The sequence below is a fragment of the Panthera pardus genome, unplaced genomic scaffold, assembly GCF_024362965.1.
Source record: "Panthera pardus isolate Hobbes unplaced genomic scaffold, ASM2436296v1 HiC_scaffold_22, whole genome shotgun sequence".
Classification (NCBI taxonomy): Eukaryota; Metazoa; Chordata; class Mammalia; order Carnivora; family Felidae; genus Panthera; species Panthera pardus.
The window spans coordinates 47,752,245-47,779,234 of record NW_026526788.1 but is presented as its reverse complement, the minus strand read 5'-3'; the positions used below and the strand labels follow the sequence as shown (position 1 = coordinate 47,779,234).

The 26,990-nt window shown below is 51.9% G+C and overlaps 2 protein-coding genes and 1 non-coding gene across 4 annotated transcripts in view; 2 read left to right on the top strand and 1 right to left on the bottom strand.

Moving 5' to 3' along the window:
- The window catches only part of RASSF4 (Ras association domain family member 4), a 33,110-nt gene extending 15,760 nt beyond the window's left edge, over positions 1-17,350 (top strand). Inside the window, exons 4-11 of one of the 2 annotated variants that reach the window (XM_019444986.2) lie at positions 6,630-6,772; positions 8,071-8,162; positions 8,849-9,006; positions 12,541-12,642; positions 12,928-12,979; positions 13,495-13,616; positions 14,465-14,562; positions 15,835-17,350. In XM_019444986.2, coding sequence (XP_019300531.1) covers positions 6,630-6,772; positions 8,071-8,162; positions 8,849-9,006; positions 12,541-12,642; positions 12,928-12,979; positions 13,495-13,616; positions 14,465-14,562; positions 15,835-15,895 — 828 coding nt within the window. In that variant the 3' untranslated portion in view covers positions 15,896-17,350. The remainder of the gene's footprint in view (positions 1-6,629; positions 6,773-8,070; positions 8,163-8,848; positions 9,007-12,540; positions 12,643-12,927; positions 12,980-13,494; positions 13,617-14,464; positions 14,563-15,834) is intronic. The other variant, XM_019444988.2, reaches the window with a different exon arrangement.
- On the bottom strand, positions 2,744-4,227 carry DEPP1 (DEPP autophagy regulator 1). The gene is made up of 2 exons (XM_019445004.2): positions 3,997-4,227; positions 2,744-3,424 (listed from the first exon to the last, which is right to left on the bottom strand). The coding sequence occupies exon 2, from the start codon at positions 3,396-3,398 to the stop codon at positions 2,772-2,774; it is 627 nt and encodes a 208-aa protein (XP_019300549.2). The 5' UTR covers positions 3,399-3,424; positions 3,997-4,227; the 3' UTR covers positions 2,744-2,771.
- Positions 17,351-21,039: 3,689 nt separating the features above from the next.
- Positions 21,040-25,615, top strand: LOC109264595 (uncharacterized). Its single transcript, XR_008424864.1, has 2 exons — positions 21,040-21,153; positions 23,631-25,615. It is a non-coding gene; the product is annotated as an uncharacterized LOC109264595 (transcript).
- Positions 25,616-26,990: the final 1,375 nt, after the last annotated feature.

Genomic DNA, 26,990 nt, shown 5'->3' with positions numbered 1-26,990 from the left:
TCCAAAGGGCAAAGGAATCCCCACTCAGGAGGCCCAGGCACCCGCTTCCTCTATTGTATTATAAACTTTGCTTTTGGATACTTTTGCTTGTATTACAATGAAGAGCTTGAGCAAGCTGGAGCCATCTGTGCCTTTTGAAAGATAGCAAAGCATTTTAACCAGGCTGGGTGGCTTCTTGAGAGAAAAATGGACCACCTGGAAATACCAGTGGGTAAATATATCGCTGTGATGAAAAGCAGGACCCTTATGTCGTGCAGGGGCGTGTGGCCCCCTCAGGGAGCCCGCCTCTGATGCTCCCCCTGGTGGCCGTGAGCACGTACAACACCCAGTCCCCATCCTTGGCGCCAGGCTCCTGGGCAGGAGAAGAAAGGGGAGGAGCATGCCTGGGCTCAGGGTCTCTGTCCCTCCCAGGGTGGGGAAAGTCAGGATCCCCTTCCCTCTTAAAATGACCCCCCCTTCCTCTAAGGCCTGGAGGCAGAAATGACAGGCAGTTGACAGACCACTGGCACCTGGGGTGAGTACTCTGCCGTGGACGAGTTCCCCTGAGAGCTCCAAAGCGCTTGCCAGGCTGCCCCCTGTTCAGGTCATTGTGTCCTTTCCCACTCCACTGGTGGCTGTGGGGAAGAGACTTCTCCATAGGACCCCCATCACAGGGACTCTCTCCTAGGCTGTTGTGTCTCATGGGAAGCTTGGAATAATGCCAGAAACCCCTTCCCCCGGCCCTTTATTCTTTTTTTGGTGGGGGGGGGGGGTGGGGGGACACCTTCTGAAGATATCATTAGCTTCTTTCATCTCAGTACATATTAGCAGAGGAGCCAGAGCCCTGTATGATGTCCCAAATGCAGCCACGTGGTTTTGAGCTTGGGGAGAATTGGCCAAGCTCACTCATCCTTAGTTGCCTCCCTCTGACCCTGGTTCACACAGCTTCGTAGAAGGGGCTACAGCGAGGCAAGCCCAACCCCTGTGGGCACCAGCCAGCACCCACTCCCAGGTCAGCCCTCCCCGCCGCCTCCTACGGATGTTCTGGCTGAAGGCTGCCCCACACTTATTTGCCAGCGAAGGTCAGGGACCAGCAGGTTGTGGCAGATGCAGGCATTCGTATATGCTGTTTCTAACTCCATCTCCAAGAGTACGTGCCCCATTTCCCAACCCTGTGGGGTGTGGAGGGCAGGGTTGGTGACCGCATCTTACAGATAAGGAAACTGAGTAAATTACTTGTCTGAAACTTTTCAATGTATGGTTTACATTCTGCCTCCCCACTCAACACACATAAAAGAGGGCAGATAGGGACGCAGGCTGGCTCAGTCGGTTGGGCATCTGACTCTTGGTTTCGGCTCAGGTCATGATCCCACGGTTTGTGAGATTGAGCCCCACGTCGAGCTCTGTGCTGATGGCAGGGAGCCTGCTTGGGATTCTCTCTCTCTCTCTCTCTCTCTCTCTCTCTCCCTCTCTCTCCGCTCCTCCCCTGCTCCTGATTGCTCAGTGGCTCTCCCTGGCTCTCTCGCTCTCAAAATAAATAAACTTTTTTAAATGTTTCAAAAAGAGGGCAGATAAACATTTTTAAAGTGAAAAGCAATTTTAAAACAGAAAAAAAAAAAAGTAGGAAGGGAAGAGGAAAGGAAGAAAATAGTTTGATAGCCCACAGAAGAGACAGAGGACACTGAAGCAGGCTGTGAACTTGAATGTGGCCCCAGCTCTGCCCTCCTCCTCTCCCCTCTGTCCCTTGAGCACTGACCAGGGTCAGCCAGCTCTGACCTGGCCGAAGGGAGCAGGGTAATGGGTCCTCAGGCCTGATTATTTTGAGTTCTCTGATGCCTCACCTGCCTCTCTGAGGAAGGAGACCCTTCCTCTCCCCTATTCTTCACCCTCACCTCCTTCCTTGCCAGACGCCTCCAGGCTGGAGGACCCAGGGCTGGCCCAGACCTTAGGTCATGTGAAGCGAGGCCCTGGCCGCTGGACCTGCCGGAGAGCAGGGCTCTGGACAACAGCCTACATTTTGGCCCCACAGCTGAGAAGCCCCCTGGGTGGAGGGAGGGATGGGGACAGTGAGGACGGAGCCACCTGGTCTGCAAGCTGAGCTGGTGCAGGTTCTGTCTCAGCCCTCAGCATGGACAACACACCCCCAATGACACAACAGGACTTGTGAGCTGGAGCCACTGAGATACCCCCAGGTACCCTGGTGATAAGTTCCCCCCAAACCCGAGCGGGCACATTTGGGGAAATGCTGTTTTCTCTTGGGCCACATGGAGCACAGGCTCTGAGGGTGGGAGCCAGGAGGCTGACTCTGGAGTGCCCAGGGCTTCACTCTGAAATCACCGTGGGGCCGAGACCTTTGCTTCTTACTTGCCACCGACCTCATTTCCCCACCCTGAAGCCACCACATAGACAGTAGCTGCTCCGAGTATGGGCTTACAACACACCCCCCATGATGCATGTGGGTTTATCCCACTTACTCATCAGAAACAGGTCCCTTTAATTACCCCATTTTACCCATGAGAAAACCAATGAACAGAAACATTAAGTCACTTGCCCAAGGTGATCATCCAGCAAGGAACAGTGCGAGCGGGGTCAGTAATACCACATCATGCCAGATAGGCTGTTCTCACTCTTCAGAGGAGGGGGTCTCACTATGAAATGCCAAGGCGGGCAGCCCCTGCAGAAAGGTGTCTCCCTCTCAGAGACCTGCCGGGGACAGCGCCCACCGCAGGGGAAGAGGGCCAGAAGGTGACACAGACCAGCGTGCTCTATACAGAAGCCTTTATTGGGAGGGATCAGAGTTCATGGATCACCGGGAGGTGCAAATAGAGAGTTCTGAGGGTGCTGCCGTGGCGGGGGGGTGGGGGGGAGGCTGCAGTCCCACAGAGTGGCTTGGAAGGCCGGGAGCCCTGGTGCCGGTCCCTTGAGGGCCTTGCCAGAGAGTGCCCCTGCACCCTGGCGTCACAGAGTCTCCCTCCGGGGGTCCCTCGGGCCTTGCCACCATCCATCTGTCTCTGTGGACCCCAGGGGTCAGCAGAGGAGCCAGTCCGCCTCGGTGGGTCCCTCCTACTTGGCTGCTTTTCCTGGGACTCCCCATACAGCCAGTCCAGGGGGTCAGCAGCACCATCCCTGGGCGGTGCAGGCTGCTGGCCACTGAAGCAGGTAGTAATGTCCCGTAGGGACTCAGTAGGGCAGCTCGTCTCGAAGGCCTGGGCTGGCTGGGGCGGTCTGCCGAGTTGGGCCCTGGCTGTGGCCGCGTCCAGCACTGAAGTGGGCTGTGCCAGCTGACAAATGGACTTCACATAGTCATCCAGGCTGGGGGAGGCCAGGGGTTCCTGCCCAGACCCCCCGGGCGGCATCTCCTCCAAGGTCTCCCGAATCGTGGGCAGGTGGGCCACAGGAACCAGTAGCCGGGACCTCATGGCTGCCGGCGATGGGGAGCAGTACCCTGTTGGTGGACAGAGGACCAGCGGTGAGCGTCTGCCATCCTGTCACCCCTCCTGTGTCCCCTCCCTCACCTGAGAGGCTGCCTAGGTGAATCATGGGCCTGAGAGCAGAGTGAAGTCTGCAGCCCCAAGCCCAGGCTCGGATCTCCTGGACTCTCCCTTTCCTGCTAACCCTGGACACTGTGTGCTTAAGAATCTGTCATTCCTGTAGTTTAAGAACCTATACAAATAAGAGAAGCCGGCCTAACGGACTGGAGTCAGAGGGAACCTGGGAGTAAAGCCAGTCTCTGCCAGTTCCTGACCTGGGGACCTATGGCAGGGTCACCTCTCCAAGCCCCCCCTTACCCGTCCATAAAACAGGGTTATAAATACCCGCTGGAAAGGATGTAAGAAACACATGGAATGACCCTACACGTGAAATCTCTTTTCGAATGGGACGCCCTCTGCAGCTATTAGCCGCTAACTGCATCCCCCGGTCTCTTGTAGCCAGTGAGGCTGTGTAGGTCCCTGCCCTTGAAGAGAAACAAAACCTTTCCATTTTATCTCAAACCAGAAGGAAGCTGCTCCCTCTTACCTGTAGCTGAGGGAACGTGGGGAGAGCAGGGATGCCGGATGAGCAAGGACAGTCCTTGGGAAGACCCACAGAGCTCAGGGTGGAGGGCCGGGGGGCCCAGCCGGCTGAGTCCCGCGTCCCGCGTGGAATGTGGGGACAACTGGCCCCTGTCCGGAGCGCTGGCCTCCGGGAGCCGTCTGGTGAACCTGGAGGTGTGGCAGTTGCTTTTATACTTTTCCACCAGCCATCAATTACTGTCACGAGGGCCAAAAATAGCAGTGCACAGGAAGGCTCTGGGAGGAAAACAGCCGGGTGGGGCGGGGTTTGGCCCAGCAACCAGCCTGGAGCTACAGGAGGCCCTGGGGGATGTTTACTCTACAGGGCAGGAGAGGGAGGGGCACCATTCCTGTGGAAGAGTGGAGTAGGGGCGAGTGGAATAAGGGTGAGGGAGTGGAGGGCAGAGGGAGGAGTAGGGGGCTCCAGTAAGGAGGAAGGTGTTCGCTAACACCCAGAACTGAGGGTACACAATGACTTCCTGACTTACGGAAACATGAGGCCTTGGAACAGCACATTCTAGTCCTGCCTCTGTCTGTCTGTTTGCATGCACTTCCCCACCTGTGTGGTGAGGGCTGCCCAGAAGCCCGGAGGTCCTCCTCTGACCTTGGTTTCCTCTGATTTGACCAGAGACAGCTGCAGACTGACAGGGCCTCCCCTCCATTCCATAGGGGGCAGGCTGAGGGACAGTGGAGTCGTGGCTGGGGGGACAGCGTGGGGGCTCATACGCGGCCCATGCAGGGACATAGGGCCAGCAGTCCCCAGCACAGCTGACCCCTGACCTGGGAGGCTCTGCTCTGCTTTAGCTCCTTGCTTCCAGCCCCAGGGCAATTCCCCCTGCCTCCTTCCCTGCCAGCTCTCCAGAGCCTTCCAATGGCATATCTGAAGCTTCAGCCTCAGCGTGTCTGGCCCCACTGCCCTGCCCCAGCCGTGCTCTCTTTTCCTCCTGACTCTCATACCCAGCACCTGACTGGTTTGATCTCCCTCCACCCGGGTCAGCCGGGCCAGCAGGCACGGGTCTCTGTGAACAGACATGCTGAGGTGTTTTAGGTGGGGCAGCAGCTCGGAGGAACCCCACTTTGGGTTTCCTTACTGCCCCCTCTAACTCCAGTGAATCAATCCAGTCTCTCCTTTGTTGGGAGGGTTAGTTACCTATCTGTGACTGTGAAACATCAGTGGTTATCAAAAATCACTCTGGTTTGTTGTTGTTGTTGTTTTCTTTTTTAACAAGTAGTGCAAGGCCATTCCAGAAAGCTGTGTGTACTTTTGATAACCTTGAACAAAGTGGAACTGTTTTCTCTGTGGATGGCGGAGTGTTTTAAGCGATGACTAACTTAGTATGAAGTCAACACTGCAGGGCACATCCCCCGTAAGGCCTTCCAGGGATATGAAGAAGTTTCTACAAGGTCCCTTCTTCTTGCAAGGCTTCCCATGCCTATAAGGAGAAAGAAATGGAATTTGTGAATCTAGAGTGATGTTCAAGATAGCAATGGGAGAATGATGTTCAAAGTTCACTGCCCAAAGGCTAGTATCAAAGCAGATTAGGAGCCTGGAGCTGGGAGGACCACACCTCTGGGGAAAATGAGGCCGAGAAGAGTTCAGACAGATGCTCTGAAGCAGCCTGGCCAGGCACACGCGTGGGGGCCGTTAGGCTGGGCACAAGGAGCCTGGAGGTGGTCGCGCATACATAGGAGCCTGAACTAGGTCGGAAACAGAATCAAAAAGACCTGAGGGGTGTGAGTGGCACCCCTGAGACCTGAGGGCTCTCGCTGAGGGTGCCTCTGGAGGGTTCTGACAATGAGGACCTCAGAGTCTGGCGGAAGGGCAGTAGGTAGCTGTGCCATCTGCAGACCTTAGGAAATCAAGTCTGGTTGGGGACACAGAATGAGAGCTGTTGTAGATCTTCTGAGTGTTCATGCCAGTGGTGAACCACGGGACTGGCTGTGTCCAGGTGGTGAGGAAAGCAAGACGCCCTCGGGAAAGAAAGCAGCTTGGAAATATGGGGGTGGGTCCGGCCCACTCGAGTGGTTACTGTGGCAAATGGTGGCAGTGTGGGGAGAAGGGTGAGGCTGAGACCAGCTCCGAGGACCAGCAGGGAATGGAATCCAGCGCCCTGCACATGTTCGCAGCAGGACCTGGTGACCGTGGGGCCTCCTTCCCAGGTGCAGTGTGGGGGGAGGGGTGTGGGAAGGCTCTCTGCTTGGCACTGGTGTCACTGTGGCCATGCTTCTCTGGAACATGTTTCCTTACTCCTGTGTGGACGTGCTTGCTGGATAGCAGCTGGGTTCCTGTGGGACGCCTGACTCAGCCGCTCTGTCCCAGGCCGTGCCCCTGGCCAGACGAGAGCTGAGCAGTGAAAGGGCACGCCCCAGGTTTCCTCTGGTCAGTCACATGGCCTTACGCCTTGGAGCATGTAGAGGCTTGTGTACCTTCCCCCTGGGGAGAACCCCAAGGAGGAGAGGATGTGTTTGCGGCCAAGAGTGTGCAGGGCGTCCTGTGGATAACAGGCTGGCCCTTACGGGGGCTTGGGGGAGGGTGGGCAGTGACCCCCGAGGAGGGCCGCCCTGGGGACTGAGGCTAACCTGTGTGGGTCCCCACAGGAGGAAGGCGCTTTGATCATTGAGGGACTTCTCAACATTGCCTGGGGACTGAGGCGGCCAATCCGGCTCCAGATCCAGGATGACAGGGAGCGAGTGCATCTCTCGGCAGCCTCCTGGACGCCTGGACAGCCCAGCTGCCACCTGTGAGTGCCGGGATGGCTGAGGCAGGGCCAGGGGGCCTCCCTGACAACTGTTCAAGCCCGCTTACTTTTCGAGAGGTTCGGGGGCTGGGGTCCTCAGTCTCAGGGCAGAAGCCCTGCTCCATCATGGGGCACATGAGAGCACAAGCCAGCCTTAATCCTTGTCACCCCGCGACTGCCTGAGCCCATGGCCTCACCTGCCAACAAGTGATCTTTCTAGATGATGACCAAGTCACCTCACTCTTGGAGAATTTTCCAGACTCCCATCACCTCCAGTTGTGTTTTTCATACATTCACGGGAACCACCTTATCTGCAAGGAGGCAAGCTACAGCCAGGGGGCTCCCCCCATCCTGGACAAAGTGAATGTTTTTTGGCATCTGTTCTAGCTCAAAAATTCACACAGATTTCACCTCTCACTGCTCTGCTTTTATTTTAATATCAGAATTTGTTTTTATAAATGTACTTGGACTCGATACCAGATTTATCTTAATATCAGAAATACGTTTTAATCGTGACACAACAGGTCCCTATTTTATTGCTTAGTGGACATTTGCCTCCTCTTGCCCTGTCACCCCCAATAAAGGGCAGTTGGCTGCTGTGTTTTGCTTGCTCCTGCCTATAATGAATCCTTCTGAGAGGCAGAAATTCAAAACTTTCTCCCCTTCGAAAATTCAAGTACAGGTGCTGTTCTGAGGGCACTGAACACCACCCCCCACCGCCGCCCCGTTGCACCCCATGCAGACTGAGAGTATAGCATTTGGACGGACTTCTTAGAAAGGCTGCTAGTGCGATTCATGCATCCCACTCCCTGGGGTAAAGCAGCCACGTGAGCAGACAGCAGGACCCTCAGAGGCCCTTCTCCAGCCTGGCACCAGCTACCCTCGCTTGGAGTCCACCCTGCCCAGAGGCCCAGAGGTTAGCCCCTCAAGGTTGCCCTTGCCCAACACTCCATCAGGCCTGAGGGAAGCCCAGAAGGCCCGCTCAGCGCTTGGCCACAGACAGCGCCTCCCCAGTCTATGCCTAGGAGTGCATGGGCACCGCCTGTGTCCCTGTGTCTATGCAACAGGGACAAGCTCACTCGGGTCAACGGGCCCGACTCCCTCTCCCTCCAGCAGACACCATGGCAATTCTTTGCTCTTCTTTTAATATTTTGCATTAACTCGGTGTGAAATCCAGCCTTACCTCAGCCTGCCCTGCTTCTCACCTTTGTCCCGTCCACAGAGGCATCCATCCTTGTCTCTCTAACTTGAGCTACTTCTCTCTGTCAGCAGCTCTGTGAGCACCATGATTGTCTTTTCAGAAAGGAGCCGCTTCTTCAGGATGGCAAGGTCGCTGCCCAGGAGCCAAACGCTCAGACGGCGCACAGCACCGAGAGTTCCAGAGACAGCTCAGGTAAGTGGGGCCTCAAGCTACCCGGGACCGTGTCTCACTCAGCCCGGGTAGGAGCGGAAGGGCTTGGGTCAGGACTGTCTCCGAAGGACAGCTTTGTGGAGGGGCACAGAGTGGCTTCACTTGTCTTCAGGAACAACACTTGGCTGAATCCCTCCTCAGTATGAGGTAGTCTCATCAGCTCCTCATAGCAAAGGAAGCAGAGGCTTGCAGAGGTGACATTATTTGACATAATTTGCCTGAGTCCCCTGGACCGTGCTGCATTACAGAAAGGAGACATCAGTAGCGGGCATGGTGCCCTCCTGGCCCTGCGAACCTCTGGGACATCTTCACACTCTGGGGTCCAGACTGCTCTTCTGTCCCTCTCGCACTCAGTCGGGGCTCAGAGGGTTGGGACAGGGCCGCCAAAGACCTGCCCTGAGTGCCCAGAGACAGAGGCCCACACCACGGCCATGTGGTGTGGTGACATAGGTCATCCTGCCTGGGGGTCACCTTTCCGGTCTGCAAAGTGGGCATCACCCGAGCTGGACCCCAGCCTCTGTCACAGCAGCAGCATTCACATTACTGTCTGCTGTAGCGTGGTGCCACCACAAAGCCCCAGGAAGCCAGGTCCCATGCACGGCAGCACAGCAGGTCTCTGGACCTGTGCACCGCCCGGGACCAACTTTCTCATTCATTCCTCCCTGCAGAGCCCGTGGAGGAGGATGAGGAGACCCCACAGCTGATGCGGACCAAGAGCGACGCAGCCTGTGTGATCCAGAGGAGGCCCCGGTCCCGCACGCCCGGCGAGGCCCAGAGGATCCGGCGACATCGGTTCTCCATCAACGGGCACTTTTACAACCACAAGGTGATGTCCCAGCCCGGCCTCTTCCCTGGGCCCTGAAGCTGAGGCCACGGGGAACCAGCCCCCAGCCTGCACGGGTGCAACTGTTGGGCTTTCGCTAGGCCAGGCCGCACCGAAGTCTTGTCAGGGTTCACCGTCACCCTGGCCCTGTGGACTGGGGTGGTCGTATCTGTGTCCTCATGGGGGGGATGGGCTCAGGGGGAGAAAGAACTTGCCCAAAGTCACATCAAAGTAGCATTCAAAAAAACAAAACAAAACAAAGCAAAGCATTCCACCTGGTGACCCCAAAGCCTGTGTTGTTTTGTTTTGTTTACCACATGCTTACTCACTGTCCATCCATTTTCATAAGTTGCATGGATTTTTGGAAAGCAATGCCATGTTTACGTCTGATGAGGCAGTTTTCTATGAGGTTTCCACCAGAGCTCAGCTGATGGTTTTGTGGGAACATGACGTGCTACTGGCATTCTTACAGGGCAGCTTAGCCCCCTCGGTTGAGGTGCACCCAGAGGCATGTGCTCCTGTGTCCCAGAGAACCTGCCCTGCTCCTGGTTCCCAGCACTTAGCCTTTTGTCCGAGTGCGCATTGTACTGACCCTAGGAAGAGATCTCCTTCCCCAGATGACATCAGTCCCTAAACAAACCGAAGTGTAAAAGGAGAAGTTGATTGTTGCTATAAATGGCATGAGTGGCAGTGTGGGTGAGGCCCCGGATGGAGTGTCCCGTAACGGGGCCACATCCTGCAGCGCTGGGAAATGGAAGCAGGGGTTTCCAGCTGAGGCAGCTGCCCGTCTTGATAGGCAATGACTCATGGGAGGGGGAGGGGGCCTGGCAAAGGCAGGTCTCAGGGTCAGATCTCAAGAACGGTTACACAGTTGAGGCCTGCCAGGAGCCACTCGAGTGCTCTGGGGGCACCCTGGACTTCGGGGTGAAGAATTCAGCAAGGCAAGCTTGTTGTCAGGACCCGCCTTCCACTCTGTGCTGGGTTGGCGGTGAGTGTTCAGGGGTGACAATAGGTTATCTTTGCTAAGTGCAGGAAAACCCAGGACTATTTGAGAGTCAAGTTTCCTGAAAGGGCACAGGGGAGGTAGGGCTGAGGTTAAGCAGAGATTAAGAATGGTTTGGATTAGCCAGAGGACTCACAATCTGGCTTGGATATTCTTTAAATCTGGTTCCAAAGGGGGTTGGTCTGTAAGGCGTTATGTAAGCATATTAGATATTTATATGCTAGTTTAAGGAATTAGTCAAAAATTTTAAAAGAATATTTGCATGGGATTAAGCTCTTTGTATTTCTATGTTCCTAAAAAAGGAACCTTTTGATCCGTGACTCGAGGTACCAAAGAGTGGGGTTTATCTCCAGTACGTTTACCCCCCTCTTCTGAGAGAGTGACTCATCTCTAAGATGTGTGTCTGGCACATTAAGCCTTATTTTAGTCATTACAAATATCCCAGAGACACGGAGATCTGAGCACTCTGTATCCTTTAAAATGCACAGCAATGACCAGCGAGAGCTTTTGTCTCGGCCCATTGGAGCTGCTCTGGCGAGAAGGGCTCCTCAGCCAGCCCAACACTGAACCCACTAGCCTGTAATCCAGTCAGGGTGGTTCTTTCTCCCAGTGACAGATTTACCTACAGAAGGTGGGTTCCTTCTTCCAGGCAAACTGACTAAACCCCAGGACGTGAGCTAGTGTCTTTAGGCATGTTGGACAGTGGATTCCCATCTCCTGGCTGAGTAAGGGGCTCCCCCTCTCTCACCTTACTTACGATCCATTCAGAATCCGTGTCCTTAGAAATCAGGTGACACAGTATTTGAGTCACAGGCAGCAATGGGAGAAAAGAAGTTCCTAGAATTGACTTCCTGAGGCTGTTAGTCTGGATTTTCTTTCTGAGGACTGCACGCTATTACTTCAAGACTCCATCATTTTTCAAAACTGCTGTGATTCGCAGTGATGTTGACATGATTTCCAGACCGGGTTAAACTTGGTACCTGTCCCAGTGCTTTGCCCTGGGCTGTTGGATTCCAATGTGTTTTACCCGAGAGAAACCTTTGTGGTTAGAGATGGCAAAGATGGGAGCTTCATTCCTACGTGGAGCTGGTCAGTATCATCGTGAGAGAAGGCACCAGGCAGAAGCACTGACAACGTCTTGTTGACAAGACCTTTCTTCTCCTTGAAATGGCCTAACTCCTCCAGTCCGTATTTCTTGGGGACTGAAAGCCTATTCCGGCGTTCTGTATCTCCCAGAGTCATTCTACGTCTCAACTTTGGAGGAGGCAGGTCTGGATTTGAGTCTGACCCTGGTGCTTGGGGACACTGAGCAGGTCCTTCATACACCCGAGCTCCAGTTACTTCCTGGGGACAGCGGGGCTGGGACCACAGAGGAGGAATGTGCAAATTTGAATTTGGTGTTGGCAAGTGAGGAAGAGCTCACCTGGGGGTGGGGGGTGGGGGAGTCTCACAGGGAGGATCCAAAGCAAGGGCTTTCCAATGGCTCTGTCCTTTCTAGATGGGTGACCCTGACGGGCTACTTAACCTCTCCGAGCTTCGGCATCCTTTCTTAAAAGGAAGACTAGTGACAGGTACTTCGAAAAGCTGTTGTAGGAGCCAATCAAAGATTTGGGATGAAATGCTAAGCAGGTCTATAACCTGGCTAGTGTTCATTGAGGACTATGAAGCCTCAGGCGATGCCCTGGTTGGCTGGATATATGGTGTCTCATAGGCAAAGGCAAGGAACATAATGTGAAGAGTCTGTGTGGCTGGACCACAGGGAGACGGGGAGAGAATCATTGTACCACATGTGTAAACAGTGAGAGGAGCTGTGGATGGTGCCGTTTGGGCCATGGGAAGCCTTCAGAGACTTTTAACAAGAACCATGCTAAAAGACAGTGCTTCTCAAGTTGTCCTGTATGGAAAGCATCACCTGGCGGTTTCCTCAAAATGCGGGTTCTGATTCAGGAGGCTGGGGCTGGGAGCCAAGACTCTGTGCTAACGCAGCTGGTCCAGAACACACAGAGCTGCAAGGTGCTTGAAAGGTTGTTCCTTTGGGCAGCAGGGTGGAGAATGGATGGAAAGTGCTGAGATTGGACAGGAGAAAGGTGGGACACTTAGGCAGTGTAGACGGACAGCCTCTTCTCGGGCTCTGCTGGGAGAATGGGGAGGAGCGGACGGATTCGAAAACTTTCCGTCTTAGAATCAACAGACACTTGGCAATTTGACTCAGAGACAGAGTGAGAAGGAGACTGGTCCCCCCCCCCCACCCCCTGTGAAGTACTTCCATGGGACTGGCTCCTAGGATCAGAGAGCTGGCCCTGACAGCTTTGGAGGCATCTTTCTTTCAGTCCTCTGTTACTACAGTTTCCCCAAGTGCACCCAGATGTGGGCACAGCTGTGTGTAGACCTGTGACCGGACAAGCACAGGTGTTCCCACAGCCCAGGTTCACCTGTCTCTCTGGACCACTTGGCTGACAGTGTGCCCAGACCCTGCCTGATATCACTTCCATGTCCCTCTGGCCCTGCCCTGAACTCTCCGCCTCCCTCCACAGACCTCAGTGTTTACTCCTGCCTATGGGTCTGTGACCAACGTGAGGGTCAACAGCACCATGACAACCCTGCACGTGCTCACCCTGCTGCTGAACAAGTTCCGAGTAAGTCTGGCCATGAGCGGCCTTGCCCCGGGAGGCTGATGGTTTGCTGTTTTGTTGGAGGAGGGGGCTGGCAAAGGCTGGGGAAGGTGCCCGTGGTTCTTGGGTAGAAGGTCTAGCAAGGTTTCCTGGACTGAAGCAGCATCTCTGGGATTTAGAGCAGGGAGAGGGGAGGATCCTTGGGGACTTGTGTGTGTAGCACTGGGGGTGTGGTTACTGCCAGGGATCCCTTTCTGTCCGTCTTGTCCCAGAAAGCCGTGGTCTGACTGCCTATCACTGCCTGTACAGGTGGAAAATGGCCCCAGTGAATTTGCACTCTACATTGTTCACGAGTCTGGGGGTAAGTGTCTGCCTGTGCTTCCAGATCATGAAAACAAAAGCCGCTGTCCATTTGGCAGGCTCAATGGCCGTGCTGCTTGGGCAGGGGGCCACGACGAATGCCTCTGCCAGACCGAAACCCAGCCACCCTCGCTATGCCTCTCAGAATCCCAAGGGAAGTCACCATCTCCAGCCTCGCTCAGTTGGGAGGGGTTGGGGGATATGTGTCGGGGTCCGGGAGTTGGAGCTGAAGGTTCCCCCCCAAGTACGTTTGCCGAACCCGCACGGCCCTCTGTACAGCACTGGCCTCCCCATGGCCACTCTGCCCTCTCTGCTTCTCCCTCGGCTCCTGTTCCTCTCTGACCTGGGTCTTTGCTTTGTGCCACAATCACATGTCATTCCGGGCACCCTTCTCTTCCAAGCCTGGAGAAGATTCCTGGGCCCCCCGGACATCCATTTTCTACCAGATTCCCGGCCTGGAACAATGAGGGGCAGTACTAATGCCCCATGAATTTTGTAAATTGCCTTCTTTTTCAGAGCGAACAAAATTAAAAGACTGTGAGTACCCGCTGATTTCCAGGATCCTGCACGGGCCGTGTGAGAAGATCGCCAGGATGTTCCTGATGGAAGCCGACCTGGGCGAGGAAGTCCCCCACGACGTGAGTTGGGGCTGAGGCTCTGGGAAGCCTGCTCTTGAAGGAAGAGCCGGATGACAGCATGGGGGCCCCAAGGGCTCTGAAGGGCACCTTGGCCAGGCCCTGTCTCCAGGGGCCACACAGCTGTCCTCAAGGGCCCCAAGCCTGGCAGAGTGAGGGCTCCAGCCCTCCCTCCTCCTGTCAGTGACCACCAGCTCTAACAGCAGGCCTAGGGGAAAAAAGAAGTTGGGTCCTAGAAAACCATAGCCTGTGCTTTTCCCCTCGGCAGGTAGAAACTTTTCCTTTGTTAGAGTGTGTTTAGTTATTACCTTAAAGACCTACACAAGGGCTCCTTAACTAGGACCTACCCAGGGCCTGTGGAAGGGAGCCAGCTGGCTAAGTCTTACCACAGCCTGAGTCCTGGGCTAGGAGTGAGCACATTGCCAAACTCCCCTACACAGGAAAGGCCCATAGGGTTTGAACCCAAGGCAAAGGCCGGTGACCCTGTATCCCTCAGACCATTCACAGACTAGTGCAGATTCGTTCCACTGATAGAAACAGTGGTGTTCCCGGTCCCCCTCACCCCCACCCCAGAGAATACCCAGTGTGGTCCTGCTCTCTCTTGAATAATTTTCCTCACATCCAGCTTAACCTTTCGTCCCAGGGATGATAGTGGCCTGTGAGGTAAAAATGAGCCGATCTGTCCTCCATCCCAGAGCAGACAGAGTGCTGGGGTTGGCTGGGGAGGAGGGCAGCCACTTCCTCGGCTATAAGACATTGCCGGATTTGGCTGCCGTGGAAGCCACGAGGAAAAGAAAACACATGTCTGGCCTCTAATTGAAAGCACACTCAAATGTTCTTGGATTTTCTAGGTCGCTCAGTACATTAAATTTGAAATGCCGGTGCTGGACAGTTTTGTTGAAAAATTAAAAGAAGAGGAGGAAAGAGAAATAATCAAACTGACCATGAAGTAAGCAGCACAGAAGGAGCCAGTCGTGGGTCCTGAACACCAGGGCAAGCGTGCAGGGCAGAGCACCCAGGCTGGGGCCGGGACAGCTCTCCCCTCGCCTTCCAGCCCTGGCTCCCCAGCACCTCCCTCTGGCCCCCTGCTCAGTATTGACACCAAGATGGGGTGACAGTCTGCCAGAATGGCAGGCTGCGGTGCAAGCCGCCCATCTGGCCCCAGCACCTCACCAGCACGGGAAGGGCACAGCTGTTGAAACTGAGTGGGAGAGTCACGCAGGAGTGTGGCTGGGTGCTGGGCCAGGGTAACGAGTTCTTCTGGTGACACAGCTCTGTAGGGGCAAGTGAGGAGAGGGCCTGCTCAGGGCGGTTTCAGCCTGGTCTGCACCTTTTGTGCTAGTGGGCTCTCTGAGCCTGCCCCAAAGCGGTGGCTGTTGGAGCTTTCTGTAACAGCCGATGTTTCCGGGCGCAGGGGACCTGGCCAATGGAAAGGTGAGCCGGCTCCTGGGGAAGATACATCAAGGCCCGGCTGGGCGAGGTTAGCCAAGATGCACAGCCCAGTGACTGGTCTGTCCCCCTGCAGGGTGGAGGGTGGGGCAGGGAGAGCACCTGGGGCATCAGCCAGGGCCAGGGCTGGAGTCCCCCTCCTTAGGAAGGGAAGGAGGGAGTCTGCTCACGGCAAGGGCCTGCGGTGGGGAGACTGCTTTGGATTCCGGTTTCTGGCTGAGTGATTTTTGGAAAGCCACGGCCCTCCCCACGCCCCGCGGGCTTCCGTCCATGCGGCGAGGCCTCTTCCGGCAGTCAGCAGAGACCCCCAGTCAGAGAGGACGGTCCACCGTGCAGTCTGCAGTGTCACTGTAGGGTTTTGGAGCTGGAAGGGGACCTGGGGGGCACCTGGTCAGTCTGTTCAGTGCACGGAGAGGAAGCCGAGGCCTGAGGTGAGGAAGGTCGCAGCACAGGTCACTGACGAGCCTGGGCTTGAGCGCAGGCTTCCCGATCCCTGCCCTGCCACCTGTCCACTCCAGCACGCCCCTTTCGGAAAGGAACAGCGCGCTCTGCTTTTGAAGCCCAGCAGGGTGTGAGGCCCCATCTGTCTGCTCTTCTAAGCCAGCCATCTTGCAGGGTGTGGGCCTGGCTCCTCCCTCTCCTTGGTGGAGGAGAGATGACGGCTGCCAGCCGCGGGTCTACTGGCCCAGGCACCTGTGTGCTCCTTCGTTCTTCTCCCCTCTCCCTGTGTCCTCCCGTGTCAGCGAGTCCCCTTGACTGTGTCTCCCTCCAGGTTCCAAGCCCTGCGTCTGACGATGCTGCAGCGCCTGGAGCAGCTGGTGGAGGCCGAGTAGCCAGCCGGCACCAGCCTCTTCCGAAGCCCCCCACGGCCGGTGCGCACCGAGTGCCGGTGGCCAGGCCCTGATCGGTCACATTGACCGAGAGCCACCGGCTGAGGAGTCTAGCACACGTGCTTCTACATGTCTACCTGCCCGAGCACCATAAGTCCCGTGCCCCTGGCTCCTGGCTCCCTCACAGGGCCCAGAGCCAGGCCTGAGGAGCCAGAAATTTGCCGGGTGGGGCGTCTGTGTGAGGCCTGCCTGTGCGGCAAGTAGCCCCGAAGCCGTGGCACTGGCCAGAGTATGGGGCTGGATGTCGCGGCCGGTCCTGTTCACGCCGTACCTCTCTGGCTCAGGAGAGCAGTACCCGATCGAGCCCGTGAGGTGTGCGCTCTGTCTGCTCTCCCAGGGCCTGGCCCAGAGTTTCTGCACAGCCACAAGCCCCCCACCGCCTCATCCACGTGACCCACAAGATCCCCGTCTGCCCTCACCTCATGCAGCAGCTCCGGACTCTGCTGGGAAAAGCAGGGGCTGCTAGCAGACACGGGATGTGCCCTGTGTCCGGCCATCACTTCTCCACGGCATCCCTGGCCGCCCACCCCACGAGTCCCATGCAGCCTAGCACCCTGGCAGCAGAGGTCAGACCAGGAGTAAGACCATGAGCGCACCATCTTCCCTCTGCAGCACTCACTCTTAACATCCTCAGTGAGACCTGAAGGAATTCTTATAAGGAGCTTGCTGCAGGAAACATGGCACTTTGATCACATGGAGGAGGTGGCCCACGTGGCGTTGGAAGGGTGCCAGCCTGTGTGGAGCAGAGTCCAGGGGGCTGTGCGGGGGGGCAGCCATGTGGCGGGCTCGGGAAGGCAATGGTCCGTCCCCGTCGCGCTGTCCCATGGATACCTGTGTGCCTCTTGCCCTTTCTGGTCTCTTTCTTCCACTCTCTACGCTTCCCGTCAAAGGGGCACAATGAGAAGAAATGTGTATTTGAGGAGAAAGCGCTTTGAACCCCCCTGGGGCCAGAAAAATTTGGGTTTGTCAGCTGTTGGAGAATTTCTGGAATGAACAAGAAGGCCTTTGCACAACTGTGCAACAGTTTACGTTGGTCATGTGAAGTGTTTGTCCAAACCAGAGCAAATTAAAGACAAAATTCTTTTCCCACTGGGGCCTGTGGATAGTGGATTTAAAGAGAAGAACTAGAGAGTCTTCCAGATATAAGAGAGATCCCAACTCTGCTCCGTGCAGTGGCTCCTTACTGGCCCCCATAAAGAGCAGAGCTTGGGAGCAGCCCTGTCCTGTGGATCCACTGTTCAGGGTGAACTTCGTGCCGGGGGTGCCCTGACCTAGTTCTGCTGTCACAGAGACATGCAGAGATGCCCCAGGGAGATCCCCTGCAGTTTCTGTCGTCTCTGTTCTCCTTTGGCAACGTAATTTCACAGGTGCTCAATAAAGGTGTGCTGAAGTGAAGGAGTTAGGACCAAGCCTTCTTTTTGTTGTGTGTGTCCACCCTAACTCCCTGCTCGAACCTCTCAAATTTTATCCTACGATACGTGTGGCCAAAGTTGGCAAAAGAGCCAATGCTGGGGGCAGCCCGCTGCTCTAGACCCCAACGTGACTCCTTCATTTCAGTGCACATCCTTGGGACTGGTGTGGGGCCTGAGGACAGAGGCAGCCAAAGGGCACAGAGAAAGAATCACTGATGGGGGTCTGTGGGCAGCCCGAATGATAAGCAATAGGGCCACCGTGATTTACAAAATCTTGGCATCAGGACCATAGGAATCTTCCAGGCAGGAGCTCAGATGGGATGGCAGCATCTCTACGTAAGAGAGGGTAGAAAACAAATCAAACAGGCTCCCCCAGGTCGCTCTACTCCCCAACCCGTTATTGACAAGCTCAGGTCTAGGACAACCGCCAATCCATTGTTCAGCGGTAACTATGCCAGGCTTGTGCTCAGCCCTGGAGGGACAAAGACAGAGCCACGGTTCACCTCACCGGGAGGTGTTCAGGGGTACCCTCAATTGGAGAAGCAAGCTGGATACCCAGGAGGGCCAGGGGAACAGCAGAGCTGGACCAGAGAGGATAGAGCTGATCTAAGTCCCTGGAAGGAGGCCTGAGGCTGAGCCCGGGTTGGAGTATGTGGCACTCCAGCCTGAGAAACACGTGCCAGCTTAGGAGAAAGACAAAGCCCAGGGGAAAGCCACTGGATCAGGAGACCTTCTGAAAGCAGTCCCTGGTTTCATTTTATAGTTTTTTCGGTGTTCGGGATTTTTTTTTCTTTTTTTGCAGTTGCTACAATATTATTGTTCAAGACATCTCTAGATAAGGATCACTTTTGAAATAGACATTATCAAAATTAACTTGTGACTATCATAGCAAAGAAAAATCACTAGCAAGTTGTATAGGAAAGGGGGGAATGTACACTTCTACAGTCATCTAAGGGGTTAGCAAATCTTTTCATCAACAGCATATTTGCTTTTCAGAGGCAATTTGAAAAGCTGCTAATTCAGCTCACAGTGACCCCACACTTGCAGACTTTCTCTGCTGGGCTCTGTGGTTTCCTGCTGGTTTGTGTGGGAGCTCTATTTTCCTCTTTCCATAGAGCTTACGATATTTCTCACGTGCTCCCTCACTAACTAGTATCTCAGGTAATAAAAGTATCCAAAAACAAAGTACAGACTCCTGTGAGTGAGTGTCCTCTCCTAGAACAAGCCTGCCTTCCCAGGCCAGGTCTCAACCAGAGAAAATAATAAACACAGGATGAAATCAACATGATTGCAAAAGATGGCCTGGACTCAGGAAAAACAGGGTGATTTGCCCAGAACAAATTATCAGAAGGAACCAAAAAACAGCTTGTTTTTCTCATGTGATAACCATATGCCACCTGCTTGGAATGTTTACCAGAAAACGGATTAAAGACCTTCCTACTTTCACAATAAAGCTCTGTGTTCACCCAGGATACATCTGGGCCTTTAGTCGCAGGGAAACAAAGCACAAGGCTTATTCAGTCTGACCAGGCGATTTGTGGAGGAGCCAGGAGTGTGCAATGTGCCCCAAGGTGGGCAGGACGCAGGCACCCTGCAGCTGTGGAGAAGGAGCGGGACATCCTTCTTAGGTGCCCAGGTGGGCAGCGGCCCCTTTGCCTCAGTCCCTCAGCCGTGATCAGGCAGGAAGTGCAGTCATAGCCAAGCCATTCTAAGCGTAAAAACAGCATATGTACACGTGCTGTATTTAGGCCCCACAAGCTGAGATTGTCTGAAAGAAAGTCAGCTGTTGACCTGCGCCTGGACTCAGAACATGCAGGGTGGGGCTCTGCTTATCCCGCCCCCCCCTCACCCCCCCCCCCCCCAGCCAGGATTTTAATAGAATGTTTTCTACAAACCCAGGAATGGGAATTCCCACAGTTTCCTTTCCCAGGGAACCCAAAGGAAACAGAAAGCAAAGTTTCAGGCTTGGTAGACAGAACTATTGTCCAGGGGTCCCTGTGTGTGGACCACTCCTGTTACTGTGCTTGGGTCACACGTGTGACCAGGCTCCCTTGCATTGTTGCCAAATGCAGCAGCACTCCCTGCTGAGACGGGGCTTCTGTGTCACGTGTGTAGGCGCTTCTTCCTAGAATGAGCTTGTCAAATACCACCAGGCTCAAGGGCACACTGGTCCCTGCTGGGTGGTTTCCCAGAAAAGCCCCAGCCTTCAAGGAGATGACAGCAGCTTGGGGCAGGTTATAGTCGTGAAGGTGTTGAAAGTGGCTCGATTCAGGGTAGATTTTGAAGATAGAGACACCAGAATTGAGGATTGGATTGGGTTTGGGTTTGGGGTGGATAAAGAGACAACAATGACATCAAGATTTTTGACCTGAGCAACTAGGAAGATGGAGTTGCCATCAATTGCTGGGACGGAGACCACTGAAGGAACAGGTCATAAGTTCCTTTGTGGTGTATGTTAGGTTTGGGGTGTCCATCACGCATGCAAATGGCAGCTGAGTAATCAATTGCAGATACAGGCCTGGAGTTCAATAATATTTGCGTCCCAGGATCAGGCTGGAGTTACCAAGTCAGCAGTCTCCAGCTTTAACAGATGGTATTTGAAGCCATCAGACTGGAGTAGCTCAACAGGGGAATGAGGGCACAGAGAGGAAGAAAGGTCAGATGACCCAGCACCTGCCAGGCTGGAGAAGGAGGAGGAGCTTGTAAGAGAGAATAATCAGGAGAGATCATTATTAAAGCGAAACAGGGGACTATGCTGAAAATCAGGAGACTGTTGCTGAAAAGGCCACTCCCAATCCTTGGTCTTCCACTTCACACACTGTATAAACCTGAGCAAACTTCTCTAGGTCTTGGTTTCCTGAACTAGAGAGTATGATCATTTCCACTTTGCAAAGGCTTTTTGGTGATAATTAAGGAGTTAAAGAAGCCCAAAATGGGGTCATTTGTGCCGCTCCCCACAACAGGAACTCAAGACTTAATTAGTTTCAATCTGTCCCAGGACTGTGGCCTTTTAACACCTGAAATTTCCTGATGGGCACTAGTGAGGTCATCTGCATGACAAAAACCCTGCTTTTCCTTCCCTCCCCCCAAAATGTAACAACACTTTTTTTTCTTTTGCTGATAATTTATTGTCCCTCCTTCCTATAAAAATCTTTCATTTTGTTACAACTCCTTGGAGCATCTCTACTTCCCAGATGGGATGCTGCCCATTCAGGAATTGCTTAACAAAGCCAAATCAAGATCTTAAAATTTACCTGAAACTAATATAAGACAGTAAATTACCCTGGAATTAAAAAAAAAAAATCTTGACATTTACTTGGTAAAAAAAAAAAAAAAAAAAAAAATCAACACAGGTGACTCATGAAAAACTATCGGTAACAGTTTCGGCTCTCCAGAAGTACCTCTTATAATTCATAAGTGCTCAATACTTGTAGGAAGAATGAGGTCTAGGGGGTCGGGCAGGCCGGCGCTGCCTTAAGAAAGCCCTGACTGATCGGGCTTCGGTTTGCTGGCCCCGTAGGCCGCTGGGCGCCCACAAAGGGGCCCCGCCACAGGTCTTGCTGTCCCGGCGGCCTCCGGATGCCATCAGAGGGGCGAGAGCGGGAAACAAACAAGGAGAAGCATACGGTTCCTTCTTTCCGGTGGGCCCAGCACCATAGAGGGTCGCCCCCACCGCGTTCCTAGAGCGGCAGCTCGGCGCCGACTGACGGCGCGGCCCTCACTTCCGGCGGCGCGAGGGGCGCCCAGCGAGTGAGCGAGGCAGGGTGGCGGCCGGCGGCCCGCGGCGCGGTGAGTGGGCCGGGGGCGCGAGGCCCGGTGCTCGGTGCTCGGAGGCCGCTCTGGCGCCAGCTGGCCGCCGCGGGGCGGCGCGGACCCGGGCCCCCGCTCCCGGAGCCACGGGGCGGGGGCGGGGGCGGAGGGAGCTGGGCGGGCCGGGCCTGCGAGGAGCGGCCGGCGGAGGCCTCGGGAGGGCGGAGGCCTGCGCGGGAGTCCCTGCGAGTCGGGCCGCATCCCCTACGCCGGCCATCGCCGTTTCAGGACTAACTAGTTTGAACAAACGCTTGGGTAGCACAGGGCTGTTAGGGGCGACCCGCAGAGACTGACTCATTTACACCTCTAACACCCTGATGATGTAGCAGCCTTATTGTCTTCCCAGTTCTATGCGAGAGAAAGCAAGGCCCGCTCCGGTACGCGTGTTCGCACGACTACAGTTCCCATCGCTCGGGTTTACCTTAATACCTCCACCCGCCGAGGAATTATGCTGAGCACCGGGGCGGAGCGCTGGACTTGGTGTTAGAAGTTGTGGCTGCACTCGGGTCTTCCACTGAAGAGCATGAGCTCTGGGGCCTGGCTGCTAGGGGTTGGGAGCCTGGCCGAAGTATGCCTGCCTTTCCTTAGCTGTAAAATAGAGATCGTCGCGTGAAGCTGCTACGAGAATGAAATATCATAGCACAGTCTCTGGCATCACAGGCTACCTCTCAGCATGATTTTCTCATCTGTAGTGTTCTGGGTGGATTGCACAATCTAAAAGTTTCCTACCAGATCTGACTTCTAGAGTATGAAAAATGATTTCTTTTTTCAATGTGTAAGTCCCATTATAGCTGTTGTTTGAACACAAGACCATGTGCCTAACAAATGTTTCCTTGTAATAGATATTCTGTAAGTAGATACATTCTGTAATAGATACTCCGTAAATATTCACTAAAGGAATGAGTGGTGCCCTCTCAGTAATTGATAGTGTGTGCAGTTTGCTCTTTCTGATACTTACCGTAATTACAACAGAGCTAATTATTAAATATCCCAAATAAAGTCCTCAGCACTTCCAGGCCTAGAGTCTCAATTATACAATATGAGATGAAGGAAAAGCAAGAACAGTGATGTAATTTGTATTTTCAGTTATTTGCTCTATAGGCTTGTATGCAGAGACCCAGAGTAATTATTCTGATTTTAAAGTCTACTTTCTGACACAAGATGTGGAAAATAGTTCCAATAATTTTATTACCTTTGTAGCCCATCTTATCCCACATTGTCACCTATTTGGAGTTAGTGACTTACTTGTTTATGGCCATGATTTCAATAAATACCTAAATAGATGAAATTCATTTATTTGAATTTTCCTAGCATTTGGGTATTTACAAAATTCTTTCCTACTTTTGCATGTAAACTTGCCGCCCTTCCTTTTCTTGTGCCCTGCTCACCCCGCTTTTTTCCTACTCCGTTTTATTCCACTGTCCACTAAAAGTTCTTCTGAAATTTTTTTTTCCTCTCTCCAAAAACAGTTCCCTTGTTTCAAATTTTCAAAGAATTGTCCTCTTTCTTGGATCATTCGAATCTAGAAAAAATACTAAAGCGTCTCTTCATTTATATTTTTCTCATCCCGTGTTATTGAATTGATTCACAAACTTGCCACTCCCTAGAGAGGAGCTCCTACTGTCAAAGCAATTTATGCTACAAAGTTAAAGCCAAGTAGTATTCACGCAGTGAAAGTAGAATGGCTAACCAAGTAAGGATAAACAAAAATATTTAATAAAGTAGTATGATTTGTCATTTCATTTTCATTTGGATGCCTTATGTAGTCACCAGTAAGAAAGTAGAATTTTAACATGGGAGTAAATACTAAAATGTAATGATAGTCTATTACCCAAATTTTGATTGTCTTTTGGAATTATTTCTTCTGTTCCCATGAAGATATTATTTTGTCTCAGCCTTTTCATCCTTCAGAATTATATATCCATTTGACAATGCCTAATAAAAACATATATTTCACATTATCACTTTTATTTTGTCATGTCTCAACAGACAAAAACTCCATGGGTAAATTTGGTCAAAATTCGGGGATATTTATTAAGTTGAAACCTTAGGAATTATTAGAATTATTTTTCAAGTATTTTTCCCCCAGAATTGTCTTTCATATGTATTGGATACATTAAAAAAAAAACAAACTTTTTTTAATGTTTATTTATGAGAGAGAGAGAGAGACAGAGTGTGAGGGCGTGAGGGGCAGAGACAGGGAGACACAGAGTCCAAAACCGGGTCCAGGCTCTGAGCTGTCAGCACAGAGCCCGACATGGGACTCGAACTCACCAACAGCGAGATCATGACCTGAGCCGAAGTCCAACGCTTAACCAACTGAGCCACCCAGGCACCCCTGTACTGGATACGTTGTTAATTTAAGCATGGATACAATTTTAGTGGGTTGAAGAGGTATTAAAGTTGAATAATTAACAAATGATCTAAGTTGGCTTTTATTTTTTTCTTCTACGCAGAAAATTCTGAGCTGAGGAGCTCTAGGAGGTGAAACTTCAGAAGAACAGAGCAGAGTGTTAAGAGTACATCTGGCTCATCACCATGAGGTTAGGAAAACCTAAGGGAGGTATTTCTCGGAGCTCAAGCCAAGGAAAAGCTTATGAGAACCCACGCAAAACAGGCCGGCAGCGGCAAAAATGGGGAATGACTGTTCGATTTGACTCAAGCTTGAGTAGACTGAGAAGAAGGTTGGATGAGAAGCCCTATAAATGTACTGAATGTGAAAAGAGTTTCAGTCAGAGCTCAACTCTTTTTCAACACCAGAAGATTCACACCGGAAAGAAATCCCATAAATGTGCCGATTGCGGGAAAAGTTTCTTTCAGAGCTCTAACCTCATTCAGCATCGGCGGATCCATACTGGGGAAAAGCCCTATAAATGTGATGAGTGTGGAGAAAGGTTTAAACAGAGTTCAAATCTCATTCAACACCAGAGAATTCATACTGGAGAGAAACCCTATCAGTGTGATGAGTGTGGCCGATGTTTCAGCCAGAGTTCCCACCTTATTCAACATCAGAGAACCCACACAGGGGAGAAGCCCTACCAGTGCAGTGAATGTGGCAAATGCTTCAGCCAGAGCTCTCATCTTAGGCAGCACATGAAGGTGCACAAAGAAGAGAAACCTCGTAAAACCCGGGGCAAAAATATTAGGGCAAAAACTCACTTAGTGTCATCTTGGAAAGCTGGTACAGGTAGGAAGTCAGTGGCTGGTCTCCGCTAAGTAAAGGGCACTGCTTCAGCCTTCTTTTAAATACAAAAATAAAAGCTGTCCCTTTTAGAACTGGAGATATTTTGTAATAGAGCACTTAAATACTGTATCCTTTCCTAGCATGGAGACATTGGGAGTTTAATGACCTTGGGCTGAGAAAAACTACAAGTCCAGCTGGTCTCGTTTCTTTTTATGTAACTTGGAAGACAAAAACCCGAAACTATGTTTTGAGAGAATATAAGATCCTTGACCTCATGTGATAATTGCTTCCTGCATCATTTTGACAAAAATAACTATGTTTTAATGGCACGTGTGAAAGTGCAGGTATTCTAGTGACTCCTCAGTTTTAGGACTTTCTGTGGAAGTAATTAAAAGGGAGAAGAAATTAATTCCGTTAGTGTGGAAGTTCTGCAGCCGATGAGGAGATTTTATGTTTGTAAAGTTTTGTAGTATATTAACCATTTGGTATGTAAGTATGACTCAAGACTCAACATATTAAAGTGTACTCCTGTTCACTTAGCTTTTGTTTTTCCCTCCTGCTTATGGACACTTATTAATAAAAGGAATTGAATTTCCCTGTCTTTCACCCAGTGCTTAATAAGAGATCCTCTAGAAGCCAAAGTGAGAACTGAAGTAGACCACAAGTCTCCTATTCCCACTAGCACAGTTCTTTGAGATGGTGTTACACTGTGCCACTTGTTTCTGAGAAGTTAGGGTGGCTTCATGTTCACCCATCCCCATGCCTTTGGCTTTCGGCATTCGCTTACCCTCTGACAAACTGAGCCAGCCTGTTAGATCTACATGAATAAATAATTAAACCATATCCTACCAGCACATCTCAACTTGTTAATTAGAAATCTACAATTTACACGCTTCCCTGCTTTCCCCCTTGGAGAGTTTTAGGTAACACTGGTTATCTTAAACAAATGCTTGTCGACAGTGAAAGCCATTTGACTCCAGTGTCCGTGCTTCTGTAGCTCAATGTGTAGATTTTGAAATGTAAGTTAACTTCCTCTGAGTCGATACGAATTATTTATGAAGTTGAGCAAACCTGTTTCTTAACTTTCGTCAGGACAGTGCCAAGTGTCAGACATTCTGATCAGCCTTCAGCTCAGGTTTTAATTTCTATTGAAAGCTAACATTCTTCTGATTTTTTTGTATCTTTTGTAATCATACCAGTTCCTGCTGTATTAATGACATCCATAAAAATAAAGAAAATGAAATATTTTGCATACGACCACCTTCTGTTTATTTTGCTCCTGGGAAATTGTTTCAGTGATTTAGGCAACATGTAGAAATCAGAGCTTTTGGAAGAATCCCTGTTTTGCCTGTTTCTTATTTCCTCAAGCTTGAACTTGGCTTCCCTCCTGGCCTTGCATTTGAGTGCAAGTCATAGAAGATGCCTTACTGACAACAGTTTCATTCAACAGAATATCCACAGAGTGTTTGGTGAGTACCAGGTGATTGTAGTTATCTTCTACAAAAGACTTGATCCCTGATCATTTGCTTAGCAAGTGTCCCCTGAATCACAGCCAAGTCACTTTGTAGTAGGGGCATGGCTCTGGGGCCATTCTGAGGAGTGTTATTTATAGCAGTTTTGTGTCTGGAGTAACTTCTGTCTGGGACCAACACCACTTTCTTTAATGAATTTGCCAATTTTGACAGCAACCTGCAATAGAAAGACCTCTGTATATTGTTAGATTTCATAGTTTATATTTTTACCCTGAATACACTTCCATATCCTGTAGAAAAGTAAAGCAAATCCTCTTCAGACTTTTGTGTATTCCCAGTTTGTGGTATGCATGTCTTCTCAGAGCCCTAAAACTGGAAGCAAATAGGTCAATAACATGGTGGCCTTTCGTAGGACCTAACGTACAGGCGGCAGCCTTCATCTGCTTTTGTGACATCTTACCAGAGAAGTATCACAGCTGCTTTAAATTGATTAAAGGATATGTTCCCCTGCTAGAAATTGAGTTACGGGAGAATGTAAATCTGACAGGCACTGCCTCTTTAAACACCGTCTCATGTGAAAATATGCTGCCCCTCAATATTCTGCTGAATCTCTACCTTCACTCACGTTTACTAAACCGAATCCTTTTATCCTTCTGGCAGGTTCTTTTCTTATACAGTCTCTGGATGTTGTATTGGAGAAGAGGGGGAAAAAAAGCTCCAAGGTGTTTTTTTAAAGTATTGTTGAAATTTCATTCGCCCTACACTAGTGAGTAAGCGGTGTTGTTCAATGTCTTTGCCTTCCACATTCGTTTATTCAGTCATTTCATAACTATGGTAGAAATAAAGCCAATCAAGACACCCTTAGTTTAAAGGAACTTTGGTTAAATGAGTAGTTGGGTAGAGGAACTGGGAAACTAAACTAGGAGCGCAAGCACAGGGTGCTGTTTGAGCATAAGGGCAGTTCCTCTGGCCCAGTGGTTCTCAGTTTCAAGGTGCATCAGAGTCACTTGGAGGGCTTGTTAAAACATTCCTCAGTCTGTTCTCAGAATTGCTTATCCAGTAGGTCTGGGTTGTAGCCAGATAATTTACATTTCTAACAGACTACCAGGTGATGCTGATATACTGGTCTAGGACACTTTTTTTTTTAATGTTTACAATTA

Bases quoted from the DNA above. Each gene is read 5' to 3' on its own strand.
- DEPP1 (XM_019445004.2), bottom strand. From the start codon at position 3,398: ATGAGGTCCCGGCTACTGGTTCCTGTGGCCCACCTGCCCACGATTCGG.